The sequence below is a fragment of the Vulpes lagopus genome, chromosome 14, assembly GCF_018345385.1.
Source record: "Vulpes lagopus strain Blue_001 chromosome 14, ASM1834538v1, whole genome shotgun sequence".
In the NCBI taxonomy this organism is placed as follows: Eukaryota; Metazoa; Chordata; class Mammalia; order Carnivora; family Canidae; genus Vulpes; species Vulpes lagopus.
The window spans coordinates 19,155,465-19,178,308 of NC_054837.1; the positions used below are offsets into that span (position 1 = coordinate 19,155,465).

At 50.5% G+C, this 22,844-nt stretch overlaps 1 protein-coding gene across 2 annotated transcripts in view; it reads left to right on the forward strand.

Moving 5' to 3' along the window:
* UBE3B (ubiquitin protein ligase E3B) overlaps positions 1 to 17,519 on the forward strand; it is a 53,708-nt gene extending 36,189 nt beyond the window's left edge. For both annotated transcript variants that reach the window (XM_041728784.1, XM_041728785.1), the window contains 9 exons: positions 2,820 to 2,996; positions 3,124 to 3,234; positions 5,502 to 5,639; positions 5,957 to 6,022; positions 7,836 to 7,894; positions 10,507 to 10,689; positions 11,168 to 11,279; positions 14,148 to 14,240; positions 15,254 to 17,519. In XM_041728784.1, the coding sequence (XP_041584718.1) occupies positions 2,820 to 2,996; positions 3,124 to 3,234; positions 5,502 to 5,639; positions 5,957 to 6,022; positions 7,836 to 7,894; positions 10,507 to 10,689; positions 11,168 to 11,279; positions 14,148 to 14,240; positions 15,254 to 15,445 (1,131 nt within the window). In that variant the 3' untranslated portion in view covers positions 15,446 to 17,519. The remainder of the gene's footprint in view (positions 1 to 2,819; positions 2,997 to 3,123; positions 3,235 to 5,501; positions 5,640 to 5,956; positions 6,023 to 7,835; positions 7,895 to 10,506; positions 10,690 to 11,167; positions 11,280 to 14,147; positions 14,241 to 15,253) is intronic.
* Positions 17,520 to 22,844: the final 5,325 nt, after the last annotated feature.

Consider the following 22,844-nt stretch of genomic DNA (forward strand, 5'->3'; position numbering starts at 1 on the left):
TCCCCTGTTGCTTACTGTCCTCAGTCCCTCTCAAGACATGGCCAGTACCAATAGGAAGGCTGCAGTGGTGGAGACTGGTGTGTGTCCTGAGAGTGACTGAATCCCCAGCTCTTTCTAGTGTCATTGCTTATGGAAGATGCACCAGAGGGGCCTGTTTTCTCAAACACAACTCTCAGGGGTGGCACAGGAGGGGTGTCTGTCTCAGGTTTTAGGCCAAGTCCACTTTCCTTTTTATGTTCCATTGGAGTTTTCTCGTCATGATACATACTGTTGTTCATTTTGCGTTAGGGAAGAGAGAAGGTCCCTTACCCTAGTTCTGATTATCTACTGGTTTGGTTGTTAGAGTAGAAAAGCCCAGTAGTATTTGCTTGCTTTGGACACAAGGGGGCATCAAAAAGCTGGTATTAGCCACTCATGTGCTATCCCAGTCTTTTATTCAGTCTCCTTTTCTGTGGGTTTATTGAAAGTGGCGCTTCAGTATTTCACATGCACGTGTTAGTCTGAAGTCTTGCAGGAAGGCTTCCCCTAGCATCTCAGAGTCGGGAGGAACCATAAGACCTCTCTGCCGAGCCCTGTCCCCTCACTCTGAGGTGGAGCTAAGGCCAGAGAAGTTAAGATTCATAGTCACGTTCACTCAGGTCTCAGGGGGAGAGCTGGGTGTGGGAGCCAGCTCTCATCCCCAGGTCAGGGTCCTCTGCATCTGCTCTTTGAGATGCAGGAGGGAAGAGGAATGCCATCCTCCCACTTACCTTCCACAAGAAAGGACACAGATCAAGTTCTTATATAATGATGCCTGTGCCTAGAGGGCGCAACAGGCAATTAAGTCAGAGGAGGCAACTGGCAGATTCCTTTCTACAGCTCTTCAAAGAAAAGGCCGATGTGGGGCTGATAGAAAGTGAGATTCGACTCCAGCAAACATTCCTTAAGTACCTGCCATGTGTGTGTTTGCATGCTAAGTGCCTGCACATAACACCATCTCATTTAATCTGTGTGATCCTGGCACGCCTACCAATGTGAAGTCGGCTTAGGGAGGTATCATTTCAAAGCAGAATGGAGGAAATCCTGCAGGCAAGCAAGAGGGTGCTAAGAATTCTCCACCGGTCCCTGACTCTGTGCCAAGATAATTACTGTAAATGCAGGTAGAATGGTTTAACCATTCTGCTGCAGCTGCATGCTGACTTCCTGTGTTCCCCTTCTTCCATCTCCTTGGTGTTCTCAAACTTCCACCTGCTTAAAGAGCACTTCTCAGGCCCACACGCCCAAAATCAGGGTCCTCTGCCTTCCAGAGATCATTACTAGCTCACTAACTTGGGAGCTTAACCCCAGAATGAAGTTAGGAGCCACTGGGGGACAGTCCTTGGCATCACTGGGGTAGTGTGATCAGCAAGAAGATGGTCAAGAGTTTCTCCAAAGCAGATTTTGCCATGCTGGCCCTGTGTGCTTTGTGAGAAAGTAGCCACCTGCCTGCCCTGGAGATGGTCTGTCTCGTGTTAGTGGAATGTCTGACAGTACCACAGTTGTGACTAGGAGGCAGACCTGCAGGTGGCCTTAGTAGGATATTGCAGTTGATTTGCAGCTTGCATGACAGCATCTAAGGAGCTAGGTTGCCCCTGCCATGATGGGGCCTTTCCTGTTGGACCAAAAGATCCCTCCCTGGCAGCTGTCTTGTTTAGCCCTGCTTCTTACAGTCACTCCTCAAAAACCTGGGATGCCTGAGTGGCTCAGCAGTTGGGCATCTGCCTTCAGCTCAGGGTGTGATACTGGAGTCCCGGAATTAAGTCCCACATCGGGCTCCCTGCATGGAGCCTGCTTCTCCCTCTGCCTGTGTCTCTGCCTCTCTCTCTCTCTCTCTGTGTGACTATCATAAATAAATAAAAATAAGTAAAGCTGTTTAAAATAAAATCTTTAAAAACAAAAACCTGAGCAGCTTTCTTATCAGCATCCACATGCCAGGAACATGTTAGGTAACAGAGACAGGCGCCTGAAGACCTCAACAGATTAGAATCGAGAGGCAGACTAAACAAGATGATTGAGTATAAGAACTCTTAAAGTCACGTCCTCCAGTTCTGCATGGGGGGAGCGACGACTGGGGGAGGTGCTAGATGGTTGTGTACCTCAGAGGTTGGCTGCCGGCTGCTAGCTGGGGACAGGGGATGTGCTAGGCTTCTCCCCACTGCCCCTGCCTTGTGCGAGCCCATCATCACTCCTGCACCCTTGTCCCTGCCATCCATTTGCTCTGCTGCCAACAAAGATCTTTCTGAGAGCCAGTCAGGTCTCTCCCTATCTGGACTCTTCTGTGGTTCCCTACTGCCCTCAGGTGGAACCCTAAATTCCTTAGCCTGACTCACCCAGGCCTTTTGTGATCTGGGGAAAGATACCAGGAGTTGAGAGGTGAGGGGTACTTTTATTTTTCATCTCCCAGTGGTCTGATTTTTACCATGAGCTAAATAAGCTATTCTTTGCATTAAAGCAGAGAGGGTGGGGTCTTGTCCCAGTTACTTCCATCCTTTGTCTAATGACCAATAGCTTGTCACAACACATCTTATCTGGTTTCCCTGTCTCAGTGCTCTGCATCGTCTCGAGGGCAGCCTCCCCTTGCAGCAGAGCAGTGGAGTCACATCCCAAAAATGAGTTCTCCTTTTAACAGGCTCATTTAAAAGCAAGTGAAAACTTCCCATCCCTGCGCCCCACATCCTGACTTGCGTGTTTAGTAATTACGCCAGGAAGGCTTCACAGGGGAGCTGGAGCCTTGGAGAGGCAGCTGTGAGTTTTGCAGAATGCCTCCTGCTCCTAACGGGCTGCCATTCTGCCCTCGACAGGACGGCTATGAGCAACTTCGGCAGCTGTCCCAGCATGCCATGAAGGGCGTGATCCGAGTGAAGTTCGTCAACGACCTTGGGGTGGACGAGGCAGGCATTGACCAGGATGGTGTTTTCAAGGAGTTCTTGGAGGAAATCATCAAGAGGGTATTCGACCCAGCGCTCAATCTGTTCAAGGTATTTACGGGGAGCAGGAGTAGGGCTGACTGCAGCCAAATTCTCAGTGACAAATGAGAAGCAAAGGGCTGGGCTTGCTCATTATAAGACATTTAACCTCCCCACCTCTGTCCATTCTTCCTTGCAGACAACCAGCGGGGACGAGAGGCTCTACCCCTCGCCCACGTCCTACATTCACGAGAACTACCTGCAGCTCTTCGAATTTGTGGGCAAGATGCTGGGAAAGGCCGTGTATGAGGTAGGCATGTTCAAGCGTCACCCTGGAAGGGAAAACAAGGTGTTAGAAATCCCAGTTACTTCGTGCATGTTGTCATGGCCAGGCCCAGCCATGTAGAAGACCTATCATTAGGATGGAGCCCAAGAGAGAGACCAGTACCCAAGATTACTGGACAGAAATATTGGGGGCTTCCCATGTGGTATGTCATCTCATCCTCTTGCCAGTCCTGTGGCCTGGCTGCAGTCCCATTTACCTGTGTGTAACAGAACTGAGGCTTCAAGAGAGGTCACTTGGCCAGAGCCTCAGTGCTAGTGAAGCAGTAGACCCCACCTTCAAACCCAGGCCAGCGTGGTCCAGTTGTAGGAGGACAGCATTTTGTGGGGTGCAATAGTTGTTAGAAATGTTTTTAAATCTTTTGTTATTGGTATGAGTGCCTCAGAGCAAGCCACGGTGTCAGGGCGTTGCCTACGAGCCAGAACAGGACAGCAGGACAGAGCCCCCAGCTCCTGGTCGAGACTGGTCTTTCTCGGCTAGCTGTGTGACTATGCACTCAGGTAGCTTTTATTTCTGTAGGCCCTTGTTCTCCTCAGAGAAATTAGGGATCATAAAAGCTACATTATTACGTTGCTCTAGATAGTGAGCTAATACTGGTAAGACACCTCCTGTGGTGTGTCTTGTGGTCAGACCTCCTGACCTCAGTCTCATGTGGTCAGGGTGGCATGGACTTGTGTAGGCTCCGGGTAATGCCCACACAGCTCTTGGTCCATGTCCACTACAAGCCGAGCTGATGGAACTCCCACCTGGTAGCACTTGGTCCCTGCTCTAAGGGTCCTGCCTCCCAGGCAAGAAGTAAAGCTGCAGCAGGAGCTTGGGACCTTCACAGCTCCAGAACTGCCTGAGCAGCACTCACCTCCCACCTATCACAAACTCTGGAGAAGGCAGGCAGAGGCAGGGGTTGGGGGGCAAATGGAGGGAGGGAAGGAGACAGGGAGAGAGGCCATGTGGGGCAAGCATACTCATTCTCTCTGAATAAACATCCTCTAACCATGGCCTCAGACCCTGGCCAGGGTGCAGTCAGGTCCCCCATCTGTATCCCTGCCCAGGCTCTCTCAGGCTGCCTCCTGCCCTGGACTGGTTGGGGGTCCTGGAATCCTTTGCTGTGCTTTTCTTTCCACATCTGCAAAGTGGAAACCATTTCTCAGTTGATTCCCACTTTAAAAAAAAAAAAATTCCCATGAGTATCTACCTGGCCATATGCCATATTTCTCTTTTAAACATGTAGCTGTGATATACCCAGAAGAGTTGGGCCAGCAGGGAAGCCTGACTTCATGGTTTCTGTGAATGTGCTCCACATTTCCTGGACCTGGTGTCTGTCTCCTCCCTCTCCAGCAGTAACAGCACAGAGAGAAATTAGGACATGCTGGGCCCAGAGTGAAGAGGAGCATGCATTAACTCATGTAACCCTTGTGATCCTCTGAGACAGGCTGTCATCGAGCCTGAACTCCTGTCCCTTCTAAATCTCTCTGACTTGCATACTTGTCCCCACCTAGAACAATCTGTCCATTCTCCCCAGTGTTACGCAGTGGTTTCTTGCTGTATTTCTGCTTCCTGTCTTTCTTCTCCAGTCCATTCTCCATGTCAAATACAAACCTGGCATTTCCCTACCTAGAGCCCTCTTAGGGCTCTCCACTGCCCTCCGGATACAGTATAGACCCTAGGAGGCTCAGGAGGCCCCTCCTGATCTGGCCCTACCTGACTCTTTGGCCTCAATCCTTGCACACTGTGCTGTGGCTAGAAAGCTCTGTGTTCCCTCCCTGGGGCATGCCCATGGACCTTGTATGAGAGAGCTTGTACTCCTTACGTCTAGCTTAGATCGGTCTTTCTCCTGGAGGCTTCCTCCTGCTCTGTCTTCATGTGAGATCCTATGCTTTGTGTTCCTCTCCATCCTGCTCATTAAATCCTTAAAACTGGATAGCCGTGCTGGTCCCCATTTGCAGAGGAGAGAGCCCATATCCTGTAGCCAGGCAGCAGTGCAGCTGGGATTTGATCTCTGAGCTGTGCAACTCCAAATCCTGTGCCCTTAACTGCTGTGCTGTGGTGTGCTGTGGAGGTACTTGATGGTGTTTAAGTGGTGGGAGGTCCTGGTCTCCACATGGAAAGTTTAGGACGCCCCTAGAGATGTGTCATTGGTGCCCTCGGATCCCCTCTGCTGCCTAAGCCACACCGACGAGGACACTGAGATGGGGTCCTGCGTGGCAGACAGCAAGCTTCTGTGTCTCCTCTCACAGGGAATTGTGGTAGACGTGCCCTTCGCATCCTTCTTCCTGAGCCAGCTGCTCGGGCACCACCACAGTATCTTCTACAGCTCTGTGGATGAGCTTCCTTCACTGGACTCCGAGTTCTATAAAAACCTCACGTCCATTAAGGTCAGTGTGGCATGGCGGAGGGCTTAGCTGCAGGTTGGCGTAAACTCAGTGAAGTGAAGGCCTCAGGGTTCTTGCGTTCTAGAAGGTGATCTCCTGCTATGGCACAGGGGCTGCTCTGTAGCCACTATAGTCCCCTATGTCCCCTTCTGGGCATTCCTACTTCTTCATGGTGACGAGTGGCCTTTCCCTTTGCTTCAGGCTGGGTGGCAGCCATAGCGGTCCTGCCCATGCAGCACTGTGTAGGACAGGAAGTGTTAAAGCTTTCAAGGATATGGCCTTCCTGGGTCCCAACACTTGCCTCTTCTCTGTTGCATTAGCGGTACGACGGGGACATCGCTGACCTGGGCCTGACTCTGTCATATGACGAGGACGTTATGGGTCAGGTAGGTTGGCATCTATGGCAGAGCAATTTTTTGCTGCCCTCCACTGGCTTCCTGGTACCTGCCCCACTCTTGGTGTTTTCCCCAGAAGGTCTGCAAACCGAGGCTGGCAGTCCTTTTGTGTCTGGCTCCCTTGTCCATCCCCCTACTCCTACCTCCCCAGCAAGGGGGGGCGGGGGGCGTTCCCCCTTCTGTTCCCAATTGACCTGGCCTTTGCCTGCTTGGCCCTTGGAGAGCTCCCCACAGAGACCCTGCTTTGCTTAGATCGCACTTTAGGTCATTCCTGATGGAAGCTCTAATTCCCCATTTGTAACATTGCTTTTCGTTGCCATGGTGAGGATTAGCTGTCACACACCAAGACTTGTGACTTGGAGAGGGGAAGAAGCCACCCGACAAGTGCCTCGAACAGAAACCAGTCCTTGCTCTTGTTTATCATAAAGAGCGGGGCAGGAAGAAAAGATCCTGGATACTGTGGTAGCAGAGGAGTCTCCTCCCAGAGTTTTTGTCTTGGCTTTTCCCCAAAGTGCCCTCAGCGCCCTCCAGTTATGTCCCAGCGAACACCTTCCTGAGCCTCCGTGCTTCTGTAGCCTGAAGACTGGGAGAAACCCAACCTGGAGCTTCATAGTGCAGAACTGGCTTCTTGGAGCCAAGCCTGCATCACTTCTGAGAGGTCACTCAGTCTCCCTGAGCCCCAGTTCTCTTGTTTCACAAATGTACCTTGTGTGACTGGTACAAAAGTCACACTCTATGACTCTATGAATGCCTGCAGGCCCCACTCTCCAGAGAGCCCCTAGCACACCGGTGTGTGAGCATTCTGAGGAGGAGCCTGTGAGGGAAGAATGTAGTATAGCTGTGCTGACCTCCACCTTCCCCCAGTACACTTCTCCAAGTAATAGGACATGGACAAGGCACTCCCTGGAGCCCTTTGCAGGAAACACCAAGTAGGGGGCTTGCCAAATGCCCTTCCAACTTTAAAATCCTCCAGTTGCCCCAAGGTGTTGCCAGCGGTGGGACTAGAGGCCATGATCACTCCTGTCTTCATCATTAGAGACCCAGGATATTCTATTAATAGTATTTCTGTTAAAATAAGCTTTAAAATTTTGCATTCTTTGATTTTTAGGTGACCCCCAGAAAGTCCTGAAGTTGAGGGAAAATGCTTGATTCTATGGTTTTCAAATCTTTAATCAGGTTTTGAGCCTTCCTCCTGATAATTTTCTCTTTTGACAATAAAAATGTAAATTGCTAAATAACCACAGATTCAGCTATAAGATGAGCACAAAGATGAAGAAACCCATTTCAGTGGCAGTGCCAGGAGAGCGCCACTGTTAATGTGTGGTTTGTTTTTCTTCAGACTTTTCTCCCTGGGTTTGTACATAATTTTTTTTTTCCAGAAATCATATCATACCATTAATGTTATTATATAATCTTTTTTTCCTCACCTTCTCAGCAAATACACATTTTCATCATATTTTTGTAATAGCTGTACAACATTCTAGGGTACGATTGTACTAACATTTATTTAACCGTCATACTGTGCTCATAAATGCTAATATGGTCCCTTCCACAGCATCTTGAAGCCTCAGTACAAATGTCTCAATGAGGATCAAATGAGAAAAAAAACCTTCCATATTGATTGTGCTAGGTCTGCTTGTTGATATTTAAGCCCTGGCTTCTTGTGAAAATGATTATTCCCAAACATGTTCCGTCTTCATTCTGTAGTTATTATGGACGTTGGCATCAGGCCCTTTCATCTTCGGAAAGCCTTATTTCCCCATTAGAATTCTCTCGAGTAATTGGTCCCCGTCTTCTCCCCCAGCTTGTTTGCCATGAACTGATTCCTGGAGGGAAGACCATTCCTGTTACGAATGAAAATAAGTGAGTATAGCAATTAGATTTTTAAGGTCAGCACTTGAAAAGACTTCATTCTGGTTCTCTGGTCTTACTTTGAGAATTTATTAAGATAGATTGAAGTAGAAAGAGGCCATAAATATCATAATGGAATTTACTGGTTACAGTTCATAGGCCAAAATTGTATTAAATTCGATTTGCAAAATAAGAATTGACAATTTATTTTTTGCAGCAGCACATCTAAGGTCAGAGGCACCCAGGCCACGGTGTTCCTAGGGATTTAATGACGGTTCGAGATGCAGACAAATGGATTCTGAGCCGCTCAAGCACGTAGTCCTGAACCCAGAGGGCACAGAGGCGGAAAGATACCTTGGAGGGGCAGATCATTCTGGAATGATAGCATGTGGCAGTTGTATAAAACACTGTTCTTGAGAAGACACAGTGATGAATTCAAATGCCACAGACAGGTCCTTAGACGTGGGGAGACTCTGAGGCCCGGCAGCCATTGTCACAGATAACAGGCTTTTAGAAATCTATCATAAATGTCAACCTCTTTGGTCCTGAGAAGCAAAACTCCTCAATGCACTGTCTCCACCTGCACTATTCTCACCTAATTAAAACAGTAGAACCTGGCATGAGGAGTAGATCTTGGCCCTTTTGTCAATCTATCAATCTTCTCCTGCCGCCAGGCTCAGCTGAGCATCTGAACTGTTAATCTGAGCATCACTCTCCCAGTGACAAGTGAGTGCTCAGTCCCACCTGGTGAGTCATTTGGATCAGATGCACGTTGCAGCCTGGTGTTCCTGAACATCCTGCCCCTCTCGGCTCAGGTGGTTGGGTCAGCCTGCATGCTTGTGGAGCTTTTATTTAGACTGTCACTGTGGTCCAAAGAATAGGCCAGATTCTCCTCTTGGATGAAAGACACCAGTGTTGACTCCTGGCTACAAGGCATTAGTTGGACAACTGAGAAAAGAGCTGGGAGCTCAGGTTGGGAGGTGCTGCCTGGGGGTGTCAGAGGAGGGGTGTATCCTATTGCTGCCTGCCGTGTGCCTAGAACCATCCCTTCGGAGAGCTTCTGTAAGGTCTTGCATGTAAAATACCTTTCAGGATGTCTGGCCCAAAGAAGGGGGTATTAATAGATGAGAACAGTGAACGTCACCAATGTCAGATATGTGACATGTCACATAGAGCCTGCCACCCCCAGATCGGCTGTGTTTTTGCTAGGCATGATGGCCTGAGGGTGATAGTAGAAGTAGCAAAGATCACAGCCGGAGGCAGCAGGTCATTGCAGCCTGTGCTGGAGTGAGACTCCTGTCCTGCCTGGAGACCTGTCTGGAAAGCTGCTTCACAAACTCTTAAACATTCTCAACAAAAAGCTTAGCATAAGAGCAAGGGGATTCAGTTAGACAGATGGACTTAAAAGGCCTTGAAATGCCAGTTCTGCCCTCTTTAGGGGTGATATATATATATTTTTAAAGATTTTATTTAGTTATTCATGAGAGACACAGAGAGAGAATGAGAGAGAAGGGCAGAGACACAGGCAGAGGGAGAAGCAGGCTCCATGCAGGGAGCCCGACGTGGTACTTGATCCCAGGTCTCCAGGATCACGCCCTGGGCTGAAGGCAGCACTAACCTGCTGAGCCACCCAGGCTGCCCTAGGGGTGATATTTGATCTGCGCTTTCTGGGGGCCATTAAGTGGGGAAGGTTTTGATAAAATGCAACGGTATCAGCAACCTGCTTCAAAGCGTACATGACAGGAGTAGCAATAATGGAGAGAGAATCCTATTTAAGCATTTCAGTGTGCGAGTCTGCTGCCGAATCATTTTTTTAAATAGGCACATTTTCAAGGTCAGTAACTCAGATCTGAACATAGTGGGGTAAAATTTTTATTTGGACTCTGCTAATTTGGGATTTGGGGAATTATACCTGGGCTGGGCTCAGGTTCTTTGCTAAGAAATCAGCAATGCTAGCAAGCCTGGCTTTAACGTGTTTGAAAGGTTTGCATTGTATTATACAGTTGTAGATGAGGTTTTGGTGCTCAGGAAAGGAGGCCCAGTAGATCATCTGCTCAGAACCAGTGTTAGCACTCTTGACTTCCCCATTGAACCTAAACGTAAGCCAGCTGCATTTGGTCACAACTTCCAGCAGGCTTTTCATGGCTTGGAATCTTGGTACATATTAGCAAGGCTTTGATTAAGGTTTCATCATGAAATCAGTTTTTCTCCACTTTAAAACTTATTGGAGGACTGAATTCTCTCTTAATCAGATGAAATTAAATAAAAGTCCAAAAAGCACCCTTTGTACTGAAGAAGAACCTTCTCTTTACCTGGAGAATATCTCACTTGGGTTCTTGGTACAGTGGAGTATTCCCTGATGTCTGACCCACCGGTTTTAGGGGAAGAGTGAATGAAGTAATGCCGTTGAATGCATGGTGCATACCACAGTGGCACACAGCATGCCATTCAGAAAGGTTAGCTAGCATCACCATCATCATCAGCGTCATAGCTCTGGTGAAACACCCTAGTACCACTTGTGTTTTTGTGAAGTGGTCCAGAAATTACTGGACTCCTCTTTCAGCCTGCTGGTAACAGCCCAGCCTGGCCTGTTAATTCCCATTGTTTTCTCCTGTCGGCAACAGGATTAGCTACATCCATCTGATGGCACATTTTCGGATGCACACTCAAATAAAAAACCAGACAGCTGCCCTCATTAGTGGATTCCGTTCCATTATCAAGCCCGAGTGGACCCGGATGTTCTCAACCCCTGAGCTACAGCGTCTCATCTCCGGTGACAATGCTGAGATTGATCTGGAAGATTTAAAGTAAGAAGCCAGTGAGGTGGGAGGTGGGGAGGTGAAATCTTGAGTCTCCTGGAAAGCAAGCTGCTCCCTTGCTGGGCTCCTTTTGTTTCAGGAGCCCACCCCCAAGTGTATTCCTCCCTGATCACCAGGTGAATTGCTCTGGAATAAAAACTCAACCACTTGTTTCCTGAGAGACATAGAAGTAGAGACTAAGCAGGTCTCAAGGACTGCTGGGCTCTCCAGAGTTCCGGGAAATGGCAACGTAGGAGCTCCTGTTGGCTCCTATTCGGGAATAGCAGGGTCAGTTCTTGAGCTCCCCACTCACGTAGCTTCCAGGGACGTGGGTTATGAAGGCATGACCTTCTGCCTTTAAGAGAAGTCAGAAATCACCCTTGCCTGCCAGGGTTCGCTGTGCCACTTGTCTCAATTCCGTTGCTGCCTGGTTCTGTGAGCACTCATTGGAATGTGTGACTGAGCCCCTCGTCTGCACTGTTTTCAGGAAGCACACGGTGTACTACGGTGGATTTCATGGAAGTCACAGAGTCATCATCTGGCTCTGGGATATTCTGGCCTCCGACTTCACACCTGACGAGAGAGCAATGTTTCTGAAGGTATTTTATGTTACCTATATGTGTGTTCATAGATGTTCTCCTAAACCTAGAGGCCACTTGATGTAAGCATTTACATTGGGGGGAAAAACAAAATGATCAAGAGGACCTCATATCATCAGCATATACTTTCCCAGAGGCCACCCTACCTGGTAGGTCATGCAGCAACCAGACAGGCTCGAGGTGCAGCAGGAGGCTGCTATGTAGCGCTCTGCAGAAACTAGCCTACATGGGCCTGAGTCAGTTGAGCTCAGCACTCTGCTTTCCCCTTCATTGATGCCAGCCTTGCTCATATCCCATTTTTTCCTTCCTGACAGAAGTAAATGGTGTTCATTACCTCAAAACACAGACAAGCAGAATTTTTTAAGGGTTTTTTTTTTTTTTTAAGTAATCTCTACACCTAACATGGGGCTCAAACTTATAACCCCAAGATCAGGAGTCACGTGCTCCACTGACTGAGCCAGCCAGGCGCCCCCAGACAAGCAAACTTTTGCACAGTCTCCATTCCTACCTTCCAGGGACTGGCTCTATGTACCCCTTTCCTCAGTAGTGTGAAGCATGAACACATACAATGTGCCAAGAAAACATGCATGATTGAGTAGGCTGATAGCAATGTGTATTTTTGCAGAGTACAGCCACTCTGTTAACCAGTTAACCAGTTCCTTCATACCAGTGTCTTTAAGGTTGTAAAAGTTCAAAACATTTCACCAATGCCACTGTGTTGGTGCCCATGCCTGACATTGACAAAGCATCTTACAGGACCCTGGATGACATATATACTTGTCTGTGTATGTGTTACATACCTGTGTATTTTTATAAAGATGGAATCATCACTTGGCCACCTGCTCTTCTATTTGGTATTTTCTCATGAATGTGTCACCATATTCTGGGAGTAAATTTAAGTGCCTTGAAATATTTTCCTTTGGACATTTGGGTTTCTAGAATGGTCTTCAGTGACCTTGGTTGTTAAAACAACACAAACAATATCACCACCAGTTGAAATGGCAGTAGGTTTTGTTTCTCTTTGGATTTTCATTCTGAGGAGAGGTCATTCCCATCAAGGAGGCCCCCCACTCACAGATGCAGCAATTCCTGGGTCATCCCTACAGGTTTTAAAGGACTTGGGGTAGGCAGGTGGACGTAATTCCAGAAATTGATTCTTAAGAGAATCAATTCCATTTTTCCAGCAGTGCCTCTTGTATAGGCATAACCCTCCCTGCAGCCTGTAAAACTGTACTCACCCTGCCCCTCCTAGAAAGAAGAGAGAGCCAATGTCTCCTGTGTACCATCTTTCCCACACAGCAGACATGTTTGTGTCTCTGGATAGCTGGTGGCCAGACCTGCGGTTCCTTCGGACAGGCCCCAGAGTCAGGTGGAAGACACAAGTTTTATACAGGAGTGGACCTGACTATGCATTCTTTAGATGTAACAATAGCAGATGGCAGCTTCCCATGCCCTCTGTTCTTCCTGTCCCAGGAGAGTGAAAGCACTACTCCTTCCATTGACCAGCTGTGGCTTGTGGCATGCAGTAGGTCTGAGCAGCCTCAATTGGGATAGGCACTGGCTCTGCTGGCTCTGTCATCCTTAAAATAGAGTGTATCGGGCAGCCCGGGTGGCTCAGTGGTTTAGCACTGTCTTCAGCCTGGAGCTCAGCTCCAGGTTGTGATCCTGGAGACCGGAGATCGAGTCCCACGTCAGGCTCCCTGCATGGAGCCTGCTTCTCCCTCTGCCTGTGTTTCTGCCTCTCTGTCTCTGTGTGTCTCTCATGAATAAATAAATAAAATCTTTAAAAAAAAACAAAAACAAAAACGAATCACATGCTTCTCTGGAGTAATTAGATGAGGCCAGGTCCCAGAACACTCAGCACAGTGCTCAGCCCTGCCTTCTTAATAGGAGCTGCTGCTGTGCTTTGGCTGGTGGGAGATAAAACGTACTAGATAGTAACACCAATACTTTGTATAAAAGTGGTTTTTGAAACCTGTTAAAATGTGTTTTGAAACCTATTTGGATGCCCTCAGGATTCTCACTGCCATTTAGAACACAGTTTAAATGGTAGTATTTATGTTAAGACCCAAACACTCAGCTTGCCGTGGAATTTTGAAGCACAGCCTAGTGTGAGTAGTGGGTCCATGCATCCCCTGGAAAAGGGACAGCATTTTTCAGCTGATGTTCAGTTCTAAAAAGTAAATAGTTTATCACTTGGATTTCTAAATTGGTCCAATTCCTCTATGCAGACACGAGCTATCGTGTGAGGAAATAACAGATGCTGCCATCTGAAAGGTGCAAGGCATCCCAAGAGTCTAGCAAGGGAGCATGGCTGGCTGCCCACAGGCCCTATTCTGGGTGCTGGGTGTGTTGGTGTGCCCCTCAGCCTTGCAGGCGCTGGAGACTGGGTTGTTGTCCGCATGCTGAGGACAGATTCGTCTGTCAGAGGGGGGGCCCCAGGAGCCAGGCTCACAGAAACTGCTCTGTGAAGCTGGCAGGCCAGGTCAGGGGAATGCACCTGCACACCCTCTCTCCTGTGCCAAGTCTCCCTCCCCGCAGTGCTTTCGTGCATGGCATCTCTCTAAGCAGGGACCTGCATGCCAGTCCCACAGGAGATCAGTTCCCTGGACCTCTTCAGCTGCACCTTCTCCACCAGCCCCTGGGCTGACACACACCAGTGACTGGTCACATCCACTGGTGGGGTTTTCATGGGTTTTCACCTTCAAGAGCCATGCCCTTAAGAGAAATGTGAGATGTGTACCAGTTGTCACCCTCCTGTCATACCGTGACTGGAGAAAGCAAAAGAAAATGTGGCTCGCCTGTAAGGAGCCTGTTGCTGAGGAAACGAGACCCCCACTCTGTCCCCCCACCTGCTTTGCGTTGCAGTTTGTGACCAGCTGCTCCAGGCCCCCGCTCCTGGGATTTGCCTACCTCAAGCCTCCTTTCTCCATCCGCTGTGTTGAAGTGTCAGATGATCAGGTACTGCCGCTACCGGGGGACATCAGCCGCTCTCAGGGCTGGTTTGCTGTGCCCCCTGGCTGAAGCCTTCACCCAGTCTGTGTCCACAGGGCAGGGTGGGGCACCTTCTAGTCGAGAAGGTTCCACAGCCCTCCAGCCAGGGGAGCAGTTGGTCCCGTAGAGGATGACCTGGGCTGCTCGGGGGCCTCAGTCCTCTCAGAAGGCCCTTTCTCTTGACTCCCTCAGGAAAGGTACCTGGGTGGTTTTAGTAGCTAATGGGCTGGCCTGGGCTCCAGGTCTGAGAGGCGGTGTGGGAGAGTGATACGGACACTGGCTCAGGAGTGGGGCAGGTGCAAAGCTTGAGTGCCAGCCCTCCACCTGCTGCTCCTTCATGTCTGGCCAGCCACTTCATTTCCTCACCTGTAAGGGAGAACAAATGGCTCGGGTTATCATACGTTGTGGAAGGGGTGCTCGAATAGTAGCCATTGTTAAAAATGTCTCAGCCCCTCTCCCCCTCCTGCAAAAACCCAGCAGCCTCTGAGCCTAGCTGCCTTTCAGGATGCTGCAGCCTGGGCTCCGGGTCCCTGATGTGACTCTAGATAACCCTCAGCCCCCTTACTTAAGGAAGGCTGCCCCATATTATAGTCTGCTGTGGGCTATAGCACTTGCAAGAGGCAATGGGAGGCTGCATTTAGATGTGTTTTTGTACCTAAAGTATGTTTGCAGTAGTCTGGCTCTTTGAAAATTGGTTAACCAATAACTATCCAGAAGGCCCCCTTTCTGAGCACTTAGCTAACACAGCAGTCCCCCATGCAGGCCTGGGCCGCTGGGGCTGCTTCTGTGCACTCACCACTCAAGACCAGTTGTCTTCCCTTTGTGGGCTGGCCTCAGGCAGCTAGGGGCACACTCACCAGCCCAGTGTTCTGCTCAGCCCCGAGGGCTAGCCAGGTCCTCCCCTGGGTCGCCCGCTTTGGCACCCACCCAGGCTCCCAAGCCAGGTGCCTCCCAACCAAGGCCGTGGTGTGTGCTTACAGGACACTGGGGACACCCTGGGCAGTGTCCTCCGGGGCTTCTTCACCATCCGCAAGCGGGAGCCAGGTGGCCGGCTGCCCACCTCCTCCACCTGCTTCAACCTGCTCAAGCTGCCCAACTACAGCAAGAAGAGCGTTCTCCGGGAGAAGTTGAGGTACGCCATCAGCATGAACACGGGCTTCGAGCTCTCCTAGCCCTCACTCCCATCACCTTCCCTGGCTGGCTCCTGGGAGCCCAGGAACCTTCAGCTCCAGAGGGACAGCGTCGCCCTGGGAGTGGGTGACCGACAAGCCAGGTGACCTCTTACTCTCTATAGCCATGAGACTCCCGTGTGGCCTCAACAACTTGGGACGCACGTGACGACTACATAGCATTGCATTCTCCAGGTGACACTGATGGGAAGGGTGTTGAGAATAAACCTCCAGGTTTCACCAGCGCTGGTCCTTTTCTCCTGCTTTCTGGGGCCTAAAGCCCAGGCCAGTGACCACAGAGAGCCTTCTCTTGATAGTTTGGTTTTCTGGTGAGTCTTTTCTTTCCTTAACTTTCTGAATGAGCTGTGCGTGAACAAGTCCCAGGAACTCCAAGGGTCCAGAGCAGTTTTCATGATTCGGTCCTAAATGCACAAAGCCCACTATGGGTGAGATGCTCTCCTTCCGTCTCTGAAAACTCTTTACTCAGGTAAGGGCTGGCCAAGCCTCTATGCACTTGACAAAGTCTCTGCCTCTGTCCTGTCTGCAGCGGCCTCTCTCCACACAGTCAGGCTCACCTGCTCCCCAGGGAAGCAGAGGTGCCTGCCAGGAAGCCTGTGGAGCCCAGGAAGTTTGGGGCACTGCCCCCACCTTGAAACCACGCATTCCACACTCAGCAGTGTCTCCTCCCGTCTCACCTCAGAAGCTCTGAGTCCTCAGCAGGCTGAGCTGCCAGGAGGCCTCCACTGGCTTGATCCTGCCTCGTCTGTTCACATTAGCACCCTGGCTTTGGGGGGGAAAAACAAAAAACCCACTGGCCCTTAAAAGCAGGTCCGTTTTCAGTGGGTGCTGGCTCTTCCCTAAAGCCTGCTGATTCCTAAGGGGGCAGCTGCCTTCCTCCCCTGCTTGTTTGCCCTGCTCATTGTCTAGTAAGGAACAAACACTAGCCGAGTCACCCAGCCCGGCCGGGCATTGGCTTTCCTCTGTTGATGGGAAAATCCTGAGAAACTTGGGTCTTGCCACTCATTTTTCCTCAGCATGGGGCACCAGGAGCCCTTCATACTTACAGAAGCTCAAAGGGCCGAGGAGACTCTGGGTTAGGTTTTTTGGGGTTTTGGTTTTTTTAACTCATTTTCTCTTCCAACCCATTGTGCTCCTTTGCCCTCATTTTTCCCCCTTATCATGAGAACATTATCCTAGATCCAGGGAATTGAGACAGAGGCCGTGTCTGTGGTCTATGTTGACAGCCATCCCCCCCGCCCTCCCATCAAGTTCCTCCTGCATCCCCAAGATCAAAGCCAGGAGTGCCTGGTCCCTCCTCTGTTCTGTGGAGCCGGCTAGGGGTGTGTGCAACTTTCTACCGAGCCACAAAGCACCCTCCGGCAAAAATCTTCATGTTGGTGGCAAAGTGGGTGAAACTGATCTCCATGGCTTCCCATCAGAGGGTTGCAGCTGGGTGCCATGTCCTGCCCAGGTCTCAGCCTGGCTCCAGTAGGGTCCCCAGGCTTCTGGAAAACAGAGTTTGTTTTACTTTGATGGAAAGATGACACGGAATTTAAAGACAGACAGGAATTTGTTATTATTTAAAATTTGTCAGCAACCTCTGATTCTATGAATTTGCCACTTTAAATACTCGACTCCTTTGAAGACCTCCTCTGAGGACCTCCTCTGAGCATGTGTGTGTGCTCATGCACGCACTGAGCAGGTTTGTACATTTGGGCTGGGGCCCAGATGACTGTCAGCCTGCACAAAGACATTTGCTTCTGTCTTGACTCTGATGACCTGAGGATCCGCCAGTGTGGGGCTATGGAGAGAGTGGTTGCTAAGTTCTGACATCAACTTTATTTGTTCTTTCAACAAGGAGAGGTGTGGTTTGTAATTTCATTTAAATTTTTCTCTTCAGCTGGAAATATTGCACTAAAACACTGAATCTGTACTTTATGGTTGGTGTTCATTGACACCCTGATGGCTCTTGATGGCTCTAAAAAGTTGTGGGGTGGTTTTTGTTTTGTTTTTGTTCATAGATAACCTAGGGATTAAAACGTGATCAACGGCTTTATTAAATTTGTACTTCAGCACATGATGGCTGTGTTTTGCTTTTTATCCGGAGAAGGAGCACTTTACGACCATGTGCCTGGGTTGCTCATGAGGGGCCACCTGCTTGGAGCTCATGGGGCATGTAGGCTTCCAAGGTGGAAAGAAGATGCAAAGGATAACATAGCAGATACCTGAGTCTCGCCGGTGAAGCAGAGTTAGTAACTGTCGACAATGTTCTGTTTGCTTCCAATTCTGCTTTGAGAGGTAACACGTTTCAGATAAAGCTAAGGTCCTCTCCAGCACCACCCAGGCCCTTGTCCTTCTCACCTCCTTTCCAGCAGCAGCCATCACCCCAGATTTCGTGTTTTACAGTCATGGATCCAGCCAATAGATGTGTGTTCATTGAAAACCATCCACGAGGGATCCCTGGGTGGCGCAGTGGTTTGGCGCTTGCCTTTGGCCCGGGGCGCGATCCTGGAGACCCGGGATCGAATCCCACGTCGGGCTCCCGGTGCATGGAGCCTGCTTCTCCCTCTGCCTGTGTCTCTGCCTCTCTCTCTCTCTCTGTGACTATCATAAATAAAAAAAAAAAAAAAAATTAAAAAAAAAAAAAAAAAGAAAACCATCCACGACTCAAGCAGACGAAGGCAGATTTTACAGCCACTTTGGAGTCTCTTGGGCTTTGCTTCATCACTGTGGATCATAGCCCTGTGTCATTCTCTGCAGCCCACACTTATGCTCAGTAGAAAACCCATCTCAAACTGGCTTGTTTTTCCAGCTTCACCTCAGGTAGCTTTTCCCCTCTTCCTCCTGTGAGTTCTCAACCCTGCCTCCTCTTCCTCTGGCTTGGAGTCCCCGGAGGGTTGGAGAAGGAGAAGGCTGGCCTACTGAAATCCTGGGACTCGACAAAGAAGTCTCAAAAACCTGACAGCCCTTTTATAGGAGTCAAAATGCCTGGGCATCTGGGGAATTCATGGGTGCTGGGTCTTCCCACACGGAGCGTTTATACCACCAAAGGGGAAGAATACTGTCAACCTCCCCCAAATATTTTGGTAGTGTCCAGTGAGACACTCCCACCTATAAAATCTAAAGCCTCTTTCTGTGACATTTTGGCCTTTACAAGTTATCACAGCAAAGAGAAAGTTTTTATAACCAGGGAAAACAAGTGGGTCTTTAAAAATTTAAATGAAGACCATTTTAGTACACTGACAGAACTAGCAAGTGCCTAGGAATATTGAGGTGGATCACAGTTGGAGGAAGACTGGTCTCCACCATGTCTCTGACTGCAGCCAAGTTACCAGCCCATCTGTCCTATTGACTTAGCAAATGTTGCGCTGCTAAAAGTGTGTGGCAGGGTTATGGGCAGATGGGTTATCTCTAAGGTTAGCTAACCTGCAGTAGAGCCAGGACTCCTTAGGCCTTAGACTTATTTCCTGGATCCATAAGAATAGTTAAAGACCTGAAAAGTGGTTCGTTTGGTGCACTTTTTCAAGAAGCTGAGTGAGAGCTCAGGACCACAGGGACACACCCAAACCCTCGCTTTCTGGCTCAGTCCCAGGGTCGGCCTCTGCATGTTCCTCCTGAGAATCTCAGTGCCCACTTCAGGGGGTGCGGGGATTAAGTGGAACGATGTGTGACATGCACCCTACTCAGTTCCTGACACCAAGTCAGTCCTTTTCCCACATCTGCTCACCCTGCACTAGAAGAAGACGGAGCTGACCGTGGCCCATCAATCAGGCCCTGACCTGGGGCAGCCCTGGTGGCACAGCGGTTTGGTGCCACCTGCAGCCTGGGGTGTCATCCTGGAGACCCAGGATCGAGTCCCACATCGAGCTCCCTGCATGGAGCCTGCTTCTCCCTCTGCCTGTGTCTCTTTTCTCTCTCTCTCTCTCTCTCCTCTCTCTGTGTCTCATGAATAAATAAAATCTTTTAAAAAATAAAAAATAAACTTTAAAGTTAAAAAAAAATCAGGCCCTGGCCTAACCTCCAGTAGCTTCTGCCACCCACAGTCCCAGCAGGGCGGCGAGAAATCCCATGGAGAAGTCTCTCCAAGATCTCCCTCTGGAACTTCTGCAAGATGGCGGAAAGGCCCACTCCCTCCTCCACGCTGCCAGTGGGGAATTGGCCAGGACATTTCCAGGCTCACGTGCCCTCCAGCCACCTCACATACACACACTCACGAGCCCTAGACGGGATCCTTGGGCCTCTCTTATCTTCAGAGTCACAGTGAAGTCGCTTGCTCGTTATGATCATGAGAGCTAACATTTGTTGCAAGCTCATGCTCTCATGGCAACTGGTTCTGGAGCCTAAGCCCTCAGGGCTTTGAGGGCACGGAATAGTGCAGACATGGAGCCTCTGGAACTGGGTTCGCGCCCCAGCACTGCCGCTCACTCGCCGTGAGGCCGGCAATAAGGCCCTTGGCATCTCTGAGCTGTCCTTCCCTCTTCTGTACATTAGGAGTAGCAGTTGCCACGATGCAGCGTGGCCTGGAGCACCCCAGCCTTTGCCGGGCCCTCTATGGATAGTGATTCATGGCTGGTGTAACTGTTGTCATATTTTATTCTGGAGACCTAGCCAATGTCCTCTCTGGAATTATTTTTTCAGAGTCCTTGCAAGGAGGCATCCATAGGTGTTAGCAGGACATCCTGAAGGCCGCCTGCTGGGCTTCACCCTCTGCCCTGGGTTGTTGGCTCCCTCGCCTGGGTCCTCGCCATGTCCTGAGCTCCCATCACACACTTTGCCCAGTCTCTCCCTGCACCTGGGACCAGCACCCACCTTCCTTTTGTGGTTTTCCCAGCACTGGCAGTTAGGTGGTCTCTGAGCCATAGGGAGACTCAAAGACTTAGGTGGACCGGAATGGGACCTGTGTTGTCTTACAGACCCTCCGCCAAGAGAGCACGACAGAAAACCCAGTGACAGCAGGAGGAATCCCACAAGATGCACCCTGCTCCTCTGACCCTAAGGAGGCCTGCAGAGGAAATCAAAATCCAAGCTTCCCAAACATCCACATGCCCACGAGTCACCAGGAAGATTCTGATTCAGCAGGTCCAGGGGTGCCCAGGGCCCTGCATCCCTGACAGCTTTGCACTACAACAGAGACCGCACTTAGGAGCAAAGGTTGGAGCACATCGTCTGCCAGGGCCCGGTGTTCAGGCAGGTGGGGTAAGACCCTGAGCCTGGCATCAAAAACTGGTTCGAGTCAGCTGAGTGACTCTAGGCAAGTTTCCAACTCCTGGAGCCTTCTTTCCTCATCAGTGAAAATACTCCCAGTATTCATGACCCTCCTGATTACCTCACAGACAGCTTGGGGCTGTGCGGTCACACGGACCTGGGCACCAAGCCTAGCCCCGCCTCCCACTGGCCGAGGGGGCTTCAACCCTCCCAGCCTCGCTGTCGTCTGAAAACTGGGCATAAGTCCCACCCTAAAAAGCGTGTCTGGTAATGGGACAAGCATTACTTTGGGGTCATAAGAGGGGTCATCCATGTTTAGGGGGAGGGGGCCATAAGAATGCGTTCCTTTGTTTTCACCTGGAAAGAGGGTTTGAATTTCCGAGATGGCAGGGAGGCATCTGGGACGGAAGAGGCAGCCAGGTGTAGGGTGAGGTGCTAAGCAGTCGGAGTCCCATCACATCACCCACTAAGGACAGGAATGAGGCTGTCCCACCACGGCTGGGAGTGGCGTAGCTGCTCATTGGCCACAAGCAGAGCACGGCGCTCAGCCTTCCACACCACTGAGCCTGAAGGTGATGGGGGTGGGGACTGGCACGTGACAGAGTGACACTTTGTCCTATTGATATGGTGCCCGCTCTGGGCACCTGTACCAGATACTGGGCTCCATGACCCTTTCCCCACAGAGGCTGGCCCCCAACCTTGTGTCCCCCCAGCGACTCTGCCAGGAAGGAAGCGTCACCCAGGGTGGGGCGGTTGTCACCGGCACACGCGGCCCCCGATGGGCCTGGGAGTTGGTGGATGTTGCACCAGGAGCCAGCCCAGGTAGCCAGGTTGTCAGGGTGTTCAGGCCTGCCTCTGTCCACCCACAAGTAGACCCACAGGCTGTGCCCGGTGCTGGAGGCCTAGCCGGGAAGAATGCGGACCCCGCTGCCCTACAGAGCTCACGATCCGGTTGGGGGAAGAGGCATATCTAAACCAAGGAAGAGATATCTGAGCATGTACTGTGATGGCTCCACTCCCGCGGTGCAGCACTGTCAGGGCGCCCACTTCACAGCTGGACAAACAGATTCGGAGACCACGAGACTTGTCCTAGGCCCTAGAGTCCGTAAGTGGCAGACCCAAGATTCAAACCCTGGTTTGCCGCACTCCAAAGCACTTAAGCAAAGTGTAAGCAGACAGAAGAGGAGTGGGAGAGCCTTCTACACAACGGGCTCAAGATTGAGCAAAGCCCCCGGGGCCGTTCTGTCCCTCCTGCATCTGATGCTCATCCCTGTCCCATCTACCCTTGAGGGCACTGCTGAAAACAGAATTGCACCCCTTTGCAGATAAGGCCCTATAACATCTCTAAGGACTCGCTGAGGATCCCAGAGCTCTAGTCTCCCTGCGTCCTGGCAAAACTGGGACAGGTGAGTCTGCAGAACAGCACTGTCCCCAGCTACACAGGTAAAAAGCTGAGTTGGGTTGAGAGTATATCTGGGCGAAAGGTGACCCGCTCTGGGGGCAGACTGTGGGAGTTTCAGGACCCCCACCACTTCCTTAGTTCATTGCTCCTCTCCCAACAAGCTGGGCCCCTGTCCTCACCAGTTGGGCCAGAGACCCAGAGAGGATGTGGTCAGTGCCCTTCCATTTGGGACTGGGGTGTCTTCTCTATGAAGGCCTTGCCCCTCAGCCCTCAAACCAGCTTAATAAGGAGAGTGAGCTTGCCACTGCTTCCGCCGCAATGGCCAGAGTTCCTTGGTCTTCCTTCTGGGTTGGCTGTAACCATGGCCCCCGGTGAACAAGCTTGGTGGCTTGTCCCACAGATTCACAGCGTGACACTGGGGAGTTGGGAACTGCCCACCTCCAGCTGCCATCAGGAGCTTTCCTATCAGTGAGGGTTGTTGAGCTGCAGGCAACAGAAGCCAGGCTCTGCCTTATGTAGACTGAGAAGGGATTTACTGGCAGGTTTTGAGGATGGAAGAACCAGAGCTGAGCCAGAGCGGGAGCCAGGGCAGTTCTGAGTCAGAGAGAGCAGACCTCAGCTGAGCCTCTTCGGGACGCGCGGCAGGAATGGCTCGGCCCCAGTCAGGAGCCCATGCTCGCTCCAATCATGCCAGCATTCTTCAGGGAAAGCGCAGGGAAAGAAAAAAAGATTGAGCAAGGCGCAGATGTCATTCTTTCATGTACTCATTCAGTAAATGTTGTCAGGCACCTGCTG